Source organism: Anolis carolinensis, chromosome 5, assembly GCF_035594765.1.
Source record: "Anolis carolinensis isolate JA03-04 chromosome 5, rAnoCar3.1.pri, whole genome shotgun sequence".
NCBI classification, from domain to species: domain Eukaryota; kingdom Metazoa; phylum Chordata; class Lepidosauria; order Squamata; family Dactyloidae; genus Anolis; species Anolis carolinensis.
In genome coordinates, this window is record NC_085845.1 from 197,224,457 (window position 1) to 197,242,694 (window position 18,238).

General features: G+C 38.6%; 1 protein-coding gene across 2 annotated transcripts in view; it reads left to right on the plus strand.

Moving 5' to 3' along the window:
- Positions 1–17,790, plus strand: part of prkcq (protein kinase C theta) — a 35,566-nt gene extending 17,776 nt beyond the window's left edge. For both annotated transcript variants that reach the window (XM_062983298.1, XM_062983297.1), the window contains 14 exons: positions 1,380–1,542; positions 3,943–3,974; positions 5,022–5,107; positions 5,573–5,702; positions 6,539–6,648; positions 7,039–7,156; positions 7,749–7,909; positions 8,714–8,887; positions 10,064–10,155; positions 11,339–11,401; positions 12,411–12,549; positions 13,122–13,310; positions 14,303–14,431; positions 14,936–17,790. In XM_062983298.1, coding sequence (XP_062839368.1) covers positions 1,380–1,542; positions 3,943–3,974; positions 5,022–5,107; positions 5,573–5,702; positions 6,539–6,648; positions 7,039–7,156; positions 7,749–7,909; positions 8,714–8,887; positions 10,064–10,155; positions 11,339–11,401; positions 12,411–12,549; positions 13,122–13,310; positions 14,303–14,431; positions 14,936–15,091 — 1,742 coding nt within the window. In that variant the 3' untranslated portion in view covers positions 15,092–17,790. The remainder of the gene's footprint in view (positions 1–1,379; positions 1,543–3,942; positions 3,975–5,021; positions 5,108–5,572; positions 5,703–6,538; positions 6,649–7,038; positions 7,157–7,748; positions 7,910–8,713; positions 8,888–10,063; positions 10,156–11,338; positions 11,402–12,410; positions 12,550–13,121; positions 13,311–14,302; positions 14,432–14,935) is intronic.
- The last annotated feature ends 448 nt before the right edge of the window (positions 17,791–18,238 follow it).

Genomic DNA, 18,238 nt, shown 5'->3' on the forward strand with positions numbered 1-18,238 from the left:
CTATACATGGTTTTCATACATAAGGCTAATGACGTGATCGATATCAGTGGCTTTATCTATGTTCCATTGCCCTAATCTTTCTATTAAACTCTCTAACCAGGAATGCTGCTACAGATCAGAGAAAAAAGAATGACATCTTTCTAAATCATCTTTAGAATTCTTTGCATTTTCCCAGTCTCTTGGGGTCTATTAATGCTGCTAAAAGTAGATCATAGAGTCATGCTAGAGGACCTACACAATAGAATTAATGTCATTTGACCTCACTTGAAGTGCCATGGTTCACTGTTATGGAATCATGGGAGTTTCGGTTTTACAAGGTCATGTGTCTTCTCTGCCCAAGAAGGTTGGTGCCTCACCAAACTACAACTCCCAGGATTCCATAGAATTGAGCCATGGCAATTCAAGTGCGGTCCAAACTACATTAAATTCTACAATGTAGATCAGTGGGTCCTAACCTGTAGTCCGTGGACCACCAGTGGTCCCCAAGAACTAAAATATGGCCCTCAGCTTTTCTACACCATTGCAACGAAAGCAACTGGTCTCTTATAGTACTGAGGCAATGGGGATGTTGGGAGGGGAGAGGTTGACTATCCACAAAAGGTGCAACAACAAGCCTCCTGACTGGTGCTTCTCCTCCTTCCTCTCCTTGATCGGAGCCATTCCATGTGACCCTGAAAGTGGAGACACCTTGATGTTTTCATTTTTAGGCCTGTTCCTGGGGTTATTTGCAGTGCTGATTCTGAAAATTGCACTGGATAGATCATATCAGCTCTAGATTATTAAATATGGTTTCCCATGGGCGAGCAGATGTCGACTGCTGGATGGCATATGTTCTGTATCAGAAACTAGAGCTGGTGTGGTCTATCCAATGCAATTTTCTGAATCAGCACCCCAAATAACCAAACTGAATCTAAAGTTGACCTTTTGGTACTAATGTTGGAGAGTGGTCCCTGGTCAAAAAAAGGTTGGGAACCACTGTTCTAGAGATTTGTAGATGCAGCATTTCATGATCTGCTTCTACTGAAAGATTCCTGGAGAAATGTTCTCTCAAGTTATAAAAAAATAGTATTTATATTTATATTTTTCTACTTTCACAGGGGTTTTGCGCCCCTAACTCCAGCAAATTTGGATAACTGACTGTATAGGATCCTCCTTCCTGTTCTGCAAAGCCGTATTAGCTGGACGATTTGCTAATTCTCCTGACATTTTGGGAAGTGTGGTCTGCTATTCTTAGAGGGGTTTTCAAAGCTGACAGCTCTTCAGATTGATTTAAATACATGCTATTTCGGTGAATAGCCTGACCACAAATTTCTTTATAATACTAATTTTTTTTTAAAAAAATTTGCAACTTGACTTCTCTTTCTGTGCTCTCCACCCAGATGATCCGGAGTTTATAGACTGTGAAAAGGAAGGGTTTTTCTCTCTGCACCAACGCAGGGGAGCCATCAAGCAGGCCAAGATCCACGATGTCAAGTGTCATGAGTTCACCGCTACTTTCTTCCCTCAGCCCACATTCTGCTCCGTTTGCCACGAATTTGTCTGGTATGAAACACTTTTGCCTTTTAAAAAAAAATCATGACCTGAAGTCTGTTTGGACAAAGAAAGGGTGCATCTGCACTGTAGAATTGATGCAGTTTGACATCACTTTGACTTCTGTAGCTCAATGCTATGGCATAGTGGGGATTGCAGTTTTAGATCTTTTACACCAAAATATGCTGGTACTTAACCAAACTACAAATCCCATGATCTCATAACATTGAGCCATGGCAGTTAATGTGGCATCAAATCACATTAATTCTATAGTGTAGAGGCACACAAAAAACCTTCAAGATATAATAATAATAATAATAACAACAACAACAACTTTATTTTTATACTCCGCCCCATCTCCCCGGTGGGGACTCGGAGTGGCTTACATGGGGACCGAGCCCGAGACATACAGCAATAAAACGATAAAACAATAATTCCAACAGTAAAACATCAATATCAATAAAACATCATAAAAATCAACATACAGCATAAAATGTTAAAAACAGGAGACTAAAACAAGGATCTGGGCCAAAGTGCCGAATATATCAAAATGGGAGAGGTAGTTTCTCAGTAAAAGTAGTCCATAAAGTACAAAGTAGCAGTGGCAGAATATCCTGTAGTTGGATGGGCAGATAGTTCAACCTAATATAAATAGATATAAAGCAGGAAAGGGCCTGAGGCTGTTAAGAATAGTGGGAGTTGAAGTCCAAAACACCTGGAAGGCTGAAGTTTGCCCATGCCTGGTATAAAGCAACTCCACAATCCTATATTCTTACCCAACAAGGAGAAAAAAATGAATATTTGTGTATGTATGTGACTGCGACCAGAAAACAGTAGAGTCTCACTTATCCAACATAAACGGGCCAGCAAAATGTTGGATAAGCAAATATGTTGGATAATAAGGAGGAATTAAGGAAAAGCTTATTAAACATCAAATTAGGTTATGATTTTACAAATTAAGCACCAAAACATCATGTTATACAACAAATTTGACAGAAAAAGTAGTTCAATTCATGGTAATGCTATGTAGCAATTATTGTACAGTATTTACAAATTTAGTACCAAAATATTATGATGTATTGAAAAAGTTGCCTACAAAAATGTGTTCGTTAATCCAGAACGTTGGATAAGCGAGTGTTGGATAAGTGAGACTCTACTGTAAAACTTTACATTTTTGCACAGAAGTATTTTGCCCAAAATGTGCTATTTTTGCGCATTTTCACCTGAAATGCGTTCTTAATTTTTTTTAAAAAAAAGCTGTGACAAGTGAAAAATGTCCTGAGATCAACTATTTTAGGACTCATAAAGAATGAGAAAATTTACAAATCCTTATTTGAAACAATCTACTAGATAGCCAACTCTTTACTTAATAGTAAAGAGAAAACTAGAAAATATTACTTGTTAGAGCGAAATAAGTGATACGATTCCTGGTTTCCCACATTATTTATGAATGTTCACTTCTTCACAGCTTCATTACCAGAAAAAGGAGGTAACTCTTTGCATACAATTAAAGTTAGTCTGGACTAACAAATAATAATTTCTACTTTTCAGATTTCTCTTTAGGACAATTTTAGGCACATTTTGAAGTAGTTTGAGCAGAGGTTTTCATTTTTATGCTATTCTCGCTTCAATTCTAAAAAGCTCTCTCCCATACACAGAGAATAAAGTAATACGAAAATAATAATAATAATAATAATAATAATAATAATAATAATAATAATGAATTAAGAGTAGACGAAACTAAATACCGGTAGTTTAAATTAAACATTTTTTTAAAAAAATCTGCACCATAAGAAATTGCTTTGAGAGTAACTGCTTGGGGTTTTGTAAATGTACTTTTAAAAGCAATTTAGCAACATTTAAATCAATCCAAAATATGGAATGGATTTGACGTCCCACCGACACGGAAATTGCTAGTTTCCCTTGGATCATAAGTGCATTTGCTCATGTAGCAAAAATGGTACTCTTATCTACAAGAAGGAGGAATCAATTGCTTTGCTTGGAATTCAGAGTTTTGCAGAAATTTGAATATGTACCATGGTCAAAAAACACAAATTGACTGTCATAACTTCTCTTCTTCTAGTTGTCAAATGTATATGCTTTTGACCACAGAGTTGTTTTCTTCTATCCTCTGTTCTTAAATTTACATTTTTATTATTATTATGATTATTATTATGGCGATTATCTGAATTTACTGTTTCTGTCTTGCAAGTTGTGTTGAGGACAACTGTTTAAAAAGTGGTCTTGAAATAAATTAATCAAATAATAAACAGGTTGTCTGGGACTGAATACAACTCACTGTATTAATTATTATTTTTTCTTTCTGCTTATTGTTATTCCTGTAGTGTATATAGTAGACATTTATCTGTATTCTATTTAATATGACACTTTGTTTTCCTTTCTGCTTTCCAGGGGTCTTAACAAACAAGGTTATCAATGCAGGCGTAAGTGACTTTATTCATGGCAATACTGATGAATGCAATAATATGTATTGTTTGCATAGACACTGAAAAGCCTGAAAAGGGAGGAAAAAATTAAGTTAAATTTAAAAATAACAGCCAAATATAAAACAAAACATATATGAAAGTACAACATAACCCAGCTCTACAAATAATGTTGTAAGAATCTTGTAATTTCAAATTATATTCATCCAACATGATTAGGAATTAATGCTACAATCCTATGTTCCTGGAAAATGGTCCCATTGACCATCTGTTTATCCCAGATTATCTGGCAGTGGGGACTCATATCATCCAGTTTAAAACAGAAAACCTGGAATCAGATCCTGGGATATAGGACCTGTCTGGAAGGGCCATTAGATTTCTTTGCAAAAAAAAAAAGCTAAAATATCAAATTGAATTCCTAGAAATGAACAATTCAGAAGTCTACAATTGCAAGCTATATTCTCATAGGTTTTATTACAGTATAGTGTTACAATTGTTCTATTTTATTACTAGTTATCGGTGTTGATCTTTTACTGAGCCTAACTATGAATTGAACTTTATCATAGATATATATGTGTGTAAGATTTTGGGTAAGATTCATTTGGCATTTGAACATCCCAGAATGTTGCAAAATTATTCTGCAGAGAAATACATGTTGATTTTTTTTTCGTGAAAAAAAACCATTTTCTGTACAAAAATGTTTTTGTACAGAATTTTTTTCTGTGCAGATTTTTTCCTGCTCAGAAGACGGCTTTTCTGTATTGAAGAATATTTTTCTGTTGAGAAAATGATGTTTTGACAAAGAAAACATTTTTTTTCCTGCACAACAAATCTGTTTTCTGTTCAGATAATTCAGGTTGGTAGTCAGCAGAGATCGCCATGACATATGTTCAATACTGCAGTTCTGAATTTGTACCTGTTCTGCATTCAGTGAGACTACGAAGTCTTACAGTTAATCTATTGAAATGTTTAGAAAGCAATGTTTCCGCTATTTTTTCTTAGTCACAGTGAAATGCTTTAAAAAATACTATCTCTTCTCTCTCGCAGAATGCAATGCTGCCATTCACAAGAAGTGCATTGACAAAGTGATTGCTAAATGTACAGGATCAGCTGTCAACAGCAGAGAAACCATGGTAAGCATCTGGGTGAAGCTTTGGGTGCATCTACACTGTAGAATTAATACAGCTTGATACCACTTGAATTGCCATGACTCAATGCTATGGTATCCCAGGAGCTGTAGTTTGGTGAGGCATCAGCAATCTTTAGCAGAGAAGGCTAAAGGTTTGAGCCATAGCTGTTCAAGTGGTATCAAACTGCATTAATCCTACAGTGTAGCTCAGGCATGGGCAAATTTTGGCCCTCCAGGTGTTTTGGACTTCAACTCCCACAATTCCTAACAGTCTCAGGCCCTTTCCTTTACCACTCAGCTACTACATCATTGACTATAATGGTACTTGGGTATCTATGGATTTTGGTAACCATGGCAGGTCTTGGGACCAAACTTCAGAAGATACCAAGGACTCACTGTATATTGGAAAAGAGGACTAGCAGGTTCCAATGCTGAGTATCATCAGAACCTTTCCCCATCTTTCTTGCAGTTCCACAAGGAGAGGTTTAAGATCGATATGCCGCACCGGTTTAAGGTCTACAATTACAAAAGCCCCACTTTTTGTGATCACTGTGGAACGCTGCTATGGGGCCTCACCAGGCAGGGCCTGAAATGTGAAGGTGAGTCCGGGTGCTGTACTGGCTCTCGGTGCCAAAGAACAGATATTGGTAAATGAAGAGCTGGAAAACTCCCATAACTCAAATCAGCCATGTTGTCTGGTGGACACTGGGAACTCTGGTTCAAAAAGCATATTTCAAGCTCTGGGAGTGTCTGTCCTTACAAAAATAAAATATAACTCGCGTAAACTAGTGGTGTGATCTGATACTTAATACGACAGTATGCAACCAAATTATCCATGGATTCAGTATTTATGCTTTCAGTTTCCCATGTCCCAACCTAGAAGTATTTACATGCCTCTATAGCTCTTTTAGTGCTATTCAATGCTTCCAGCTCAAGTATAGTCAAAATATAGATTCTGCTGTTATCCATCATTTCATGGATCGATAGGAGGTCTTAGACCATACCTCCCATAGATATGGGGCTTGCATATACTGTAGAAGTTTGGGGAGGGGGAATTAATCCTTGCCTTGCAAGGTTGGATGTCAGTGTGATATAATGCTTTGGGTGTTGGATTGCACTGAAAGAGGGATGAATTGGCATGGCGCTGATTCAGGTTAATGTGGCCTAGATCCATATTACCAAATGTCGTAGGTTGCTCCAAATTCTACCCTATATATATATATATATATATAGCCTATGGCACTTGGTATTCCATAGCGGTCCAAGTAGACTTTGCTTAACTTTCAAGACCAGACAGGATAGGTGCCTTCAAGTTTTTAGGAAAACTTATTTATAACTTAGCTGATAATATTTAAAACAGAAGCAGCCTGCAGCATGTTGCAGGTATTTGGCATGGCGGTGTCCCTCACCTCTTGACAAAATGCCTTCCTTGCAGCCTGCACCATGAACGTCCACCACAAATGCCAAATGAAAGTGGCAAATCTCTGCGGCGTCAACCAGAAACTTATGGCGGAAGCGTTAGCCCTGATTGAGAGCCGGCAGCAGGTGAGGATGCAAGATAGGGGAAATGCAAGACTTATGGGAAAGATGTTACCCAATACATGCCAGTCCCAGGATCAAATTTCTGGAACATCTAAATATGATGTCAGAGTCTTGGGGAAAATCTACATTGACCACCAATCCAGTGTAAACTAACCTGAGGGATAATCTGAATCCTGAGCCAAAATATTGAATGAAGAACCACGTTTTCATCCCCTTGTTCTGCATAGACAAAACATGATACAAGGACCATTAAAGAGCATAAATGTCCTCTGCATTGTTTTGATTTAATTATTTCAGAAGCCTAGAATTTCGATCACTGATCCTGCATGTAGCATATCTGTGTTTTGCATTGTTGTGTTTCATTTTAATAGCATATGTTTCCATTTGAGCCAGGCTCGAAGTTTACATGATTCGGAACAAATTTTAAGAGAAGGGCCAGTTGAGATCATCTTCCCTGAGAAAGAGGAACCTTCCACACCTTCGGTGCCAGCACCTTCAACAGAGAAAAAAGGTATTACCCCTCAGCTTCATCTCTGCTTTTCTCTCCAATGTTTTTAGACAACACCAGAATTATTATTATTCCAATTAATTGTGGCATGGATCCTGAGACTACATAAAAACTTTGTAATGAGGTCCATAGCACAATTTACTGTTTTGTATTGTAAATAATATGGTTTAAAATCCATACAACCCCCACATCTACAGCGGATACTTTGAATGGATGCACAAAATCATAGGTATCTTGAAGTGGAATCATTGCACAGCAACTTTGCAGGTTGGCAGGACCCCTACCCCAAAATAGGCTTGGTACTATGAATAGAATATTTGTTGTTTAAACTTAGAGAATAGTTATCCAGGGTGTGACTTAACCCATTGTGGGAATTGGGTTCAAGACCTTGAACAGCACCTGTAAAATTCAGATGAAAATCCAGAATGGATTATCACGCCTCTGATACAGAAGCTACCAATCACCACTGGGAGTTGATGAGATTTTTTGCCTCATTTCCCCAAAATAAATTGCCCATTATTGGGTACTATGCTCTGCCTCAGGCAACCACATTTTGGGGTTCAGCCTGATGTAAATGTGCTGGGATCCATTGTAGAGCCTCAAGGAGTTTCCTGGGAGACGCCGGCAGAAGATGTGACACGTTCTGATTCTCTCGTTGAACTTGAACCTAAGCAAGATGTCAAAGCAGACCTCCCGAAATTAACCCTCGAGGACTTTGTCTTGCACAAAATGTTGGGGAAAGGGAGCTTTGGCAAGGTAAGAAGCAAATATGAAACTCATTTTATTAATTATGTATTAAAAGCCATATATCTTTTTTAATATCTGCTTTTAACTAGGATCATCCTTACATCAGATCTCAGTAAAGACATGGCTCCACAGCGATTAAATTTTGATGAATTTCTGGTCTAAAGTCTGCATAAAATAGTTCTGTCATAGTTCTGACTTGAGAGAAGAGTTAATTATTTGTAATCATTGTTGTTGTTGTTGTTGTTTATATGGAACTTTTCCTCTGTTACAAGAGACTCATTGTATTTTGAATTATGTATTTTGAATCTGTTTGTTGAATGCTCCCACTGTAAAAGATAAGAAATGCAGAATAGCAATCCAATATGCACACAATTGATTCTTCTTAAGAAGACTCAATTTGGCACCCATTTCCAAATACAATAAAGTCTCACTTATCCAAGACTCGTTTATCCAAGGTTCTGGATTATCCAAGGCATTTTTGTAGTCAACGTTTTCAATATATCATGATATTTTGGTGCTAAATTCGTAAATTACAACATAACATTACTGAGTATTGAACTACTTTTTCTGTCAAATTTGTTGTATAACATGATGTTTTGGTGCTTAATTTGTAAAATCATAACCTAATTTGATGTTTAATAGGCTTTTCCTTAATCCTTCCTAATTATCCAAGATATTAGCTTATCCAAGGTTCTGCCGGCCCGTTTATGATGGATAAGTGAGACTCTACTGTACTACATTTTCTCTCCACTTCCCTGCAATCACAAAAGTTTCCTACTGCCCTGCCTATTAAGGAAGATTTTTTTGCTCCAGGTTTTCCTTGTGGAACTCAAGGCCACCAACCAGTTTTTCGCCATGAAAGCGCTGAAGAAGGAAGTTGTGCTTATGGACGATGACGTTGAATGTACCATGGTTGAAAAGCGTGTCCTGTCACTGGCTTGGGAGCACCCGTTTCTCACCCATGTCTTTTGCACATTCCAAACCCAGGTAAATATTATTATTTCTCCTGTTCATCTAGACCAGACATGGGCAAACTTTAGCCCTCCAGGTGTTTTGGACTTCAACTCTCACAATTCCTAACAGCCGGTAGGCTGTTAGGAATTGTGGGAGTTGAAGTCCAAAACACCTGGAGGGCCAAAGTTTGCCCATGTCTGGTCAAGATCAAGTCTGCACAACTTGGTCTGGAAGACTCCAACTCCCAGCTTATCCAATGGTCAGAAATTCTGGGAATTGAAGTCCAAAACACCTGGAGAGCCACAGGTTGTACAAGCCTGGTCTAGACAACACATGAGACAGTAGTAGACAGTGTTAATTGAGACCAAGAGTAGGCAAGGTTTGGCCATATTTATGGCTCCTTCTCAGGGACATTTTGGCCACATTCTGCCCCAAGATCATTTTAAGAAGGCTATTGAATTAGACAATGAATGGTGAGTCAACACAGAAGTCAATTCTATGAATGTTAATGGCTCTCCTTGAGCAGGAATTACTGTATATACTCGAGTATAAGCCTAGTTTTTCAGCCCGTTTTTTAAGCCTGAAAATGCCCCCCTCGGCTTATACTCGGGTGAGGGTCCTGGTTGGCTTATATTTGGGTCAGCTTATACTCGAGAATATATGGTACATTTATTATTTTTCTCTATTATTATTGGTATTATTACATTTATTATTTTTCTCTATTATTGTTGCTACTATTACATTTATTTTACTCTATTTTTTATTATTAATAATACATTTATTATTTCACTCTGATCTTATTATTATTATTACATTTACTATTTTACTCTATTTATTATTACATGTATTCTTTTTCTTTCTTTATTTATTATTATTATTACATGTATTATTTTACTCTATTATTATTAAAAGGATACATAAGCACATTTACATTGAAGAAGATGAGAATAATGATTTAATCAGTCTTATCTTAAATTTGAGCTTTATGTAAATATTTAAAAACATTAAACCTACTGATGCCTCAATTAATGTAATTTTATTGGTATCTCGGCTTATATTTGAGTCAATGTTTTCCCAGTTTTTTTGTGGTAAAATTAGGTGTGTTGGCTTATATTCGGGTCGGCTTATACTCGAGTATATACGGTAAGTATTCAAGACAGAAAATTTTGGATTAGAGGTAATGGTAAATCAATCCATATCGTTTTCTAGGAAAATCTCTTTTTTGTCATGGAGTATCTCAATGGTGGAGACCTGATGTTTCATATCCAGATCTGCCACAAGTTTGACATCGGCAGAGCAAGGTAAGAGGGTATCTATTTTGCTCTATGAGCAGAGAAAGACTAGACTATGGAACAAGACATAAACAAACAGAGGGATTAACCAAATTTTTTAAAATCCTTGTACTACATAATTTGACCATTTTAGGAACTGGGTTGCTATGAGTTTTTTGGGCGATATGACCATGTTACAGCAGCATTCTCTCCTAACATTTTGCCTGCATCCATGCCTGGCATCTTCAGAGGTTCTGTTGGCAGTGAGGCAAATGGAAAGTGTGTGTGTGTATATATATATATATATATATACACGTGTGTGTGTGTGTGTGTGTGTGTGTGTGTGTGTGTGTGGAATAATGTCCAGGGTGGGAGGAAGACCCCTTGTCTGTTTAAAGCAAGTGTAATGTTGCAATTAGCAAGCGTGAATTATCATTTGAGTAGCCATGACGTTTGCAAAGTCAATCAGAGAATGTATCTGCATAGAGGTAGCCTAGCCTTTGTTGCCTTTGTTTCCTGGAGGCGTCCTGCAGGAGTCTATCATATACCATGCAGCTCTGGACAAGTCTACATAGGGACCACCAACTAGACACGAACCAAAGAACATGAAAGGCACTGCAAACTAATTCAACCAAAGAAGTCAGCTATTGCAGAACACATGATAAACCAACCCGGACACAGAATAATATTTGAGAACACAGAAGTTCTAGACACCCACTACCAAAAGCCACTATGTCAGACTACACAGAGGTCATTGAAATCCACAAGCAAGTGGACAATTTCACCAGAAAGGAGGAAACCATGAAAATTAAAAAAAAATTGGTTACCAATATTAAAAAAACACCAGAATCAAGACAGTAAATAAAGAACACCACTCCAAAACAGGCGAACTCCAGGCAGCAAACAATCACCTCCCAAAGGCAACAAAAGCCAAACTACCTCTTTGCAGATACCCTCACTGTCATCAAGATAAGTTGGATTTAGTTAATCTCCAAGCCATTTCAGAAAGGATGGCTGGGGCCAACAAGGATGCTATAAATGTTGTAGTCCAACATATTCAGAAAGTGTCAGTTTAGGAAAGTTATCCAGTGTCTCACAAAATCTCAAAGTTTGGGGCTTCCTCAATTTCTTACTGGTCACTGTGGAAAACTGGATTCAGTAGACCTGCAGTCCAACAGGCTCTAAAAGTGAAAAACAATTGTCTTTTTTTCAGGTTCTATGCTGCTGAAATAATCTGTGGCTTGCAGTTCCTTCATTCTAAAGGAATCATTTATAGGTAGGATTTTCATCCTAAAGCAGAAATGCTGAACATGTCAATAAGCATTCAGACTTATTTCCAAATGAACTGGTGCCATTTTAAAATACAGAAATTCTTTGAAAATTGTTAGAGGAGATTCCTATCTCAAAAAGAAAAAAGTGTGTGCATGTAGATGCGGGAGAGGAGGAACACCCAAAATCCATGTAATAACATAAATCACTGAAATGCTTCCTGTAGCCAGAACAAATCCAGCCTTCTCTCCAACCTATTTCTATCTCTAATCTAATATTATGAGTTAATTATTTTAAACTCTAATTTTACCGGCTTCATATCCCCTCAAATCAACTGTTGCTTATGGTGATCCTACCATAAAGTTTTCTTGGCAAGATTTCTTCGTAGTAGATTTGCCATTTCCTTCCTCTGAGGCTTAATTAGAATCATAAATTGCTACAGTTGGAAGAGACCACAGGTGTCATCCAGTCCAACCCGCTGCAGGAAAAGCACAATCAAAGCACCCCCAACAAATAGCCATCCAACCTCTGTTTAAAAGCCCCCAAAGAAAGAGTTTCCACCAGATTCTGAGGCAGTGGGTTCCACTGTTGAACAGTGCTTATGTCAGGAGCTTCTTCCTAATGTTCATGTGGAACCTCCTTTCCTGTAATGTGAACCCTTTGCTCCGAGTCTCCAGAGCAGCAGAAAACAAGCCTGCTCCCTTGTAACATCCTTTTAAATATTTAAATGTAGCTCCCATGGCTCCTCTCAGCTTTATTTTCTGGAGGCTAAAAGTACCAGAAAAGTGTATCACACTGTTCACACTGAGTGTTGATGTTAACTTGACCTGCCTGGTTTAACAGCTATCATGAACTGAGAATTCCAGTGATCAAAAGTTCATAAAGGTGATCCTAGACAAGACCCAGAATTAGCAGAGAAGTGGCAAGATTGGGGTGGGGGACCATAGCTATTTCACTGTGTTCAGGTAGCATTTAGCATTTTCAAAGCTGCGATGTAATCCTTCATGTCCTTGCAGAGACCTCAAGCTCGACAATGTACTCTTGGACAAGGAAGGGCACATCAAGATTGCTGATTTTGGAATGTGCAAAGAAAATATGTTTGGGAGCTCCAAAACAAGCACGTTTTGTGGGACCCCTGACTATATTGCTCCTGAGGTAGGTATAAATGTATCATTCATAATGCTCATTCTTGGAAATATTGACCAGAATCCTGTTGGGCAGTTATGAAAACATAACCTATAAGTATGCATTTGTAACTGCTATGTATTCACAATCTCTTTGTAGCCCCTAATTATGTAGGAACTGTGAAAATCCCCCAAACCTCAATTATAATAGACCCTGAAATTGATGATGATCCATTTCCCTGTCAATTGAAACACAGCTCAAGCAATCTTATATGCAAAGGCAAGCATTGGAGATAGCTCATGGGCAAGATGGAAACATCAGGCAGCTACTTCTTGATTAATAGGGGGCAGAGCCCTGTCAATCACAATGGCTGCATATTAGTTAACAGGGTTTGAATGATGGTCTGGCTAGAATCCAATATGTAGTTAAGGTATTTCATAGTACATAATGGTCAAGCAATATTCATGTTGCACTACAGTTCCCAGAATACCCCAAACAACTCCTAGTGATCATTCTAAGAGATTGTTTAAGATACAGTCCTAAAAAGAACTTCTCTAAACTCTGCTCCTGGCTTTCAAATCTCCATTCCTTCTCAACCACAGATTCTGCTAGGACAGAAATACAACACATCCGTTGACTGGTGGTCATTTGGAGTCCTTTTGTATGAGATGTTGATTGGCCAGTCACCCTTCCATGGCCAGGATGAAGAGGAACTTTTCCAGTCAATCCGAATGGACAGCCCCTTCTATCCACGGTGGCTGGACAAGGATGCGAGAGATATCTTAATAAAGGTGAAATCAAGAGATGGGGTGGGACAGGAATAGATCAAATAATATATATGTTAATGTGGGATTTGTGTATTGGTAGTGTTTAAATGAAATTTGTGCCTTGTCAGTATTGCATACTGATTGCATCATCCAGAATGTACTATAGTCTGGAAAAAGTTAATTGCCAAGAAGCTGTGATTACCTTGATGTGTGGCTGGAACTGGGGAGTGTCCAGACACAAGTGTGTGTATGCATTACTGATTGCATCAGTTCAGTTCTGTTCTGCTGTCTGCTGAGAAGTCAAGTCCTGTGTCTATTGTCTGCAAGTCTGTTTGTCTTGTACAGTAAAACTTTGTATATAGTTTTACTATCGTCTATGATGTCTCTTCGTTCTGCGTTCCACTGATTCCATCTACTGCTGCGCTGCAAATTACTCTGACAATATATATATATAATCCTGACTTAATAGTCTCTCTCAGAGTTCGCTAGATCTTCCAAGTGATTCTGCGGTATGTTTCACGTAGAATTTACCATAGATTTGCTTTGTGGGACCAAGCGAATTCTTAGAGAGGATGCACTCAGAAAAAAATATTTCAATAAACAATAATAAATCATATGCAAATTTGATTAGAATAATTTCTCAAGTACAGCATTTTTAGCATGGAAAACAGAATTTTCTGTGCAGAAAATAATATTTCTGTGCAAAAATGTTTTCTGCGCAGAAAATGCTGTTTTCTGCGCAGAAAATTGTTTTTGTGCAGAAAAAGCTGTTTTCTGTGCAGAAAATTGTTTTTGTGCAGAAAAAGCTTTTTTCTGCTCAACTACCTGTGAATTTTACATAAAATGAGTCTCCAGCTGCAAATTCTCAGTTCGTGATTCTTCTCATCAGGGTATCTCAAAACTCAAAAAAGTTAAATATTTTCTAATATTTTCCACCCCTAGTCCTTATCTTATATGTAATTGATGAGCTGCTCTCTCACTGAATTGATACTGTTTTCACTTCTGTTGCCTTCTAGCTCTTTGTGAGAGAGGCAGAGAGGAGGCTGGGAGCCAAAGGGAATATCCGCCAGCACCCCTTTTTCAAAGACATCAACTGGGATGCAATAGAGGAGAGAACCGTGGATCCTCCCTTCAAGCCAAGAGTGGTGAGAACCATCCTTGTGTTCACTTGCTCTCTTTTTTGACCCTCTGCCCAGTTAGAATAGTTTGTCACAAGCAAAAATCTACTTCTATAGAGTAACTGACTACTCTTTTCATTCCTTGGAACAGCTCAAGTAATTCATTACTGCAGTAGGCATACTTTAAAGCAGGCATGGGCAAACTTCAGCCGTCCAGGTGTTTTGGACTTCAACTCCCACAATTCCTAACAGCCTACCGGCTGTTAGGAATTGTGAGAGTTGAAGTCCAAAACACCTGGACGGCTGAAGTTTGCCCATGCCTGCTTTAAAAATTAAGGCTAGCATCTTGTTCAGTACTTAAGATAACTTAATGACCTTGCAATTCCAAGGAGGTTGAAGACCAGAAAAACAACCTTAGAGGCCACAAGAGTCACACTTTGCTCATCCCGGCTTTTATGCAATGTTTCTTCTCTTGGTAATTGCCCCATTTTGGTACCACTCCTAACTCCACTTTCTCTCTTCTTCTGAAAGAAATCCCCGGGCGACTGCAGCAACTTTGACAAGGAATTTCTGAATGAGAAGCCCCGGCTGTCTTTGGGAGACCGGACTCTCATCAACAGCATGGACCAAAACATGTTTAGTGATTTTTCCTTCACCAGCCCCATCATGGACAAGTTGCTCTCCTGAGGAGGGCCCTGGGAAAGGAAAGATGCAGAAATGACGATGGTTGAAGTTCAAATTCTCTTCTACTGGCAGTGGCAGCTTGCATCGAATCATGGAAAGCCCCTTCCACCATGAAAAGGGTGCTTCTAAACTACCAGAATAGCATTTTGTGATAATGGAGATTGCCTACTGCCACCTCCAAAACCCAAGGGAGTCTCCCATTTGCAACATGATTTCTGAAAAGAGTTTTAGGAGCTCAGAGCCATCTTTAGATGTTAATATGGTCTTGTACCTGAAAAGTCTGCAGCATAGTCACACACACAAACCCACCAATATTTGTGGATTCCTGGCTCTATAGCATTTCCCCTTTCTTCTATCACTGCCTATTCGCCTACAAACTTCCAACAAAATCCTGTTAATGACATTTTTGTCCAGTCGGCATCAACTTGTGGCATCCCTATGAAGGGAAGGTCTCCAAGAAAGGATGGAAAGTCAGCTCTCCACAGATGCAGATCTGATTATTCAGATTTTATTATAAATGTTCTCTTTGGAAATCTCTTACGCAGCCGGTATGACTCTAAGACAGGCATGGGCCAACTTCAGCCCTCCAGAATTCCCACAATTCTCAACAGCCTATTGGCTATTAGGAATTGTGATAGTTTTTTTAAATGAATTTTTATTAAAGAAAAAAAAGATATATTTGGTGGCTTCCGTTCTTTCTCTCCTATAAAATTATAATTTAACACTGCCAATGTAAAAACTAAAGATAAGTTCTTTCCCACTCGTATCTTCAGTATTTCTTAAGATAATTTTCTAAAGGTCCAAAACACCTGGAGGGCTGAAGTTGACCCATGCCTGCTCTATGGTCACACTCTAGAAATCTCTAGAAATATCTCTGGAAATCTCTCTAGAAATCTCTAGGTATCCCAATAGGAGAAATTGCCCACAGGGACTTACTGAAAAACCTACGGATTCCTAGAGAGAATAATTAAATCATTTTTAATTCTCTATTCTTCACTACCCTCTTGACATGGATTGTAGTAGCAGCAGCTTTTATTCATACTTTTCACTTGTTTGTTTTTCTTTTTGCTGCTCTTTTCTGATTCTGATTATTATTATGTTAATATAACTTATTCTTCTCAATTTTTTGCTGGCACCGCTTACTTTTTGAACTGCAGCTCCCAGCATTTTGATAAGTATTCTGAGATTCGGAATCCAAAAAGTAATCTCTTTAGGCTTTGACTCTTTTTTTTTCGTGTCAGGAGCAACCGGAGTTGCTTCTGGAGTGAGAGAATTGGCCGTCTGCAAGGATGTTGCCCAGGGGACGCCTGGATGTTTTGATGTTTTACCATCCTTGTGGGAGGCTTCTCTCATATCCCCGCATGGAGCTGGAGCTGATAGAGGGAGCTCATCCACGCTCTCCCCGGGTGGGATTCGAACCTTGCAGCTTTCAGGTCAGCAATCCAACCTTCAAGTCGCGAGGCTTTTATCCCCTAGGCCACCGGGGGCTCCTGGCTTTGACTCTAGACAACATTGGATTCTCTGAGAAGGACTCCAGACACAAAACAAATGGCATTTCGCATCCTCCTCCTCCACTCTGCAAAACCCAGGACCACTCACCTGTCCTGCCCATCATAGTAAAGAACATGTGACTTGTCTGTACATGAGATTTCTGTTATGGCAATTGAGTTTGAATTTGTTGATTGTGGCTCATTCAATCTGCAGTCTGTGGTGTTGCATTAGAGGTGTTAATATGTACCGGAATTCTGTACTAGTTTATATATAATACCTGGGCCTGATCCCCTGAAACTTAGTGAAGACATCATTCAATGTTACTCTGATTATTAGGAAAATGGTCCTCTTTCTCTCCAAGCAACCGATGCCCAGTGAAATAGGGTGGGAGAGGATTCGAGTTATATTAGCGACATTAAATTATGTCTCAGAAATCTCAGGTGTTCGAGAAACAGGAAAGTGGGGAAATGCCAAATTAATATGTATAACCTCTGAGAAGACCTTTCTAGAAATCTTTAGGTCCTCTAGTGTGACTATGGCCAACTTTCTCCAGATGTCCACAGGAGGTTTACATCTGGTGGAATTTGGCCATAGTCTCATTGGAGGACCCAGAAATGCTTAAAAATATGTTTTCTTTGGGGATCTCTAGGTCTTTCAGCAGAACTCTGTAGTTACCCTCTGGTAAGGACCTAGAGCAGGCATGGGCAAACATCAGTTCAGTAGGCTGCTAGGTATTGTAGACGTTGAAGTCCAAAACACCTGGAGGGCCAAAGTTTGCCCATGCCTGATCTAGAGATTCCTAGGGAGAACATGGTTATCAAATCTATGAGCAATCAAATCCAGAAAAGTGAAACCCACAATATCAAAATTGTGACTAGATAGTGGTTAAGAATATGGAAGTTGCCCAACCGTAACTGTTTCATATTCACAATCACTATTTAGTCATGATTTTGACAAAATTGCCACAATACTAACCTGCTCCCCAGATTACTTTAAGGGCATCAGTAGTAAGGTGCGAAAGAGAGCCATTCTGCCAATGATCAAGAATGTTGGATGGTGTTTCCATCAGGTTGGGAAGCAGTCAGGTTAGGAAATGATACTCAGGTATGCAGTTCGTTAAGTATAAGCTGATACGGAATTCCAGCCACAATTGAAAGAAAAAACACTTTGTATTTGTACAGATTAATAAAAATGTTCTCTGTGGAATTGTATACCAACATGTTGAATGAATGGCTTAAAAATAATAGCAGGATATGAAACTAGAGGATGGGGTTAATGAGGAAATAGTGAAATAATATTCAAAAGGTGACATCACAAACATAAAGTTACATCCTCATTTATCAGGCAGCAACCGATGTGAACAACAGAGGTCTATTCTCCTGTCAATCTGGAAGCAGTTTATTGATATTCTCACCCACCACTGTGACATGAATCTGTAGTGCAAAGGTTAGAAGCAGAGTCTTTTTGTCACAATTCGGGATCACTTGTGGGAACTAGAGTGGAAACTTCAGTTTGTTTCTTCCTGATCAACAGAAGAACAGCAACTGGTGCACAGAAGGTGGAGATTGGGGGACTTTCACAATATTTGCCTATTCCCTAAACTAGTGATTGTGAATATGAAACAGTCATAATTGCATAATTTTAGGTTATACCTTCATA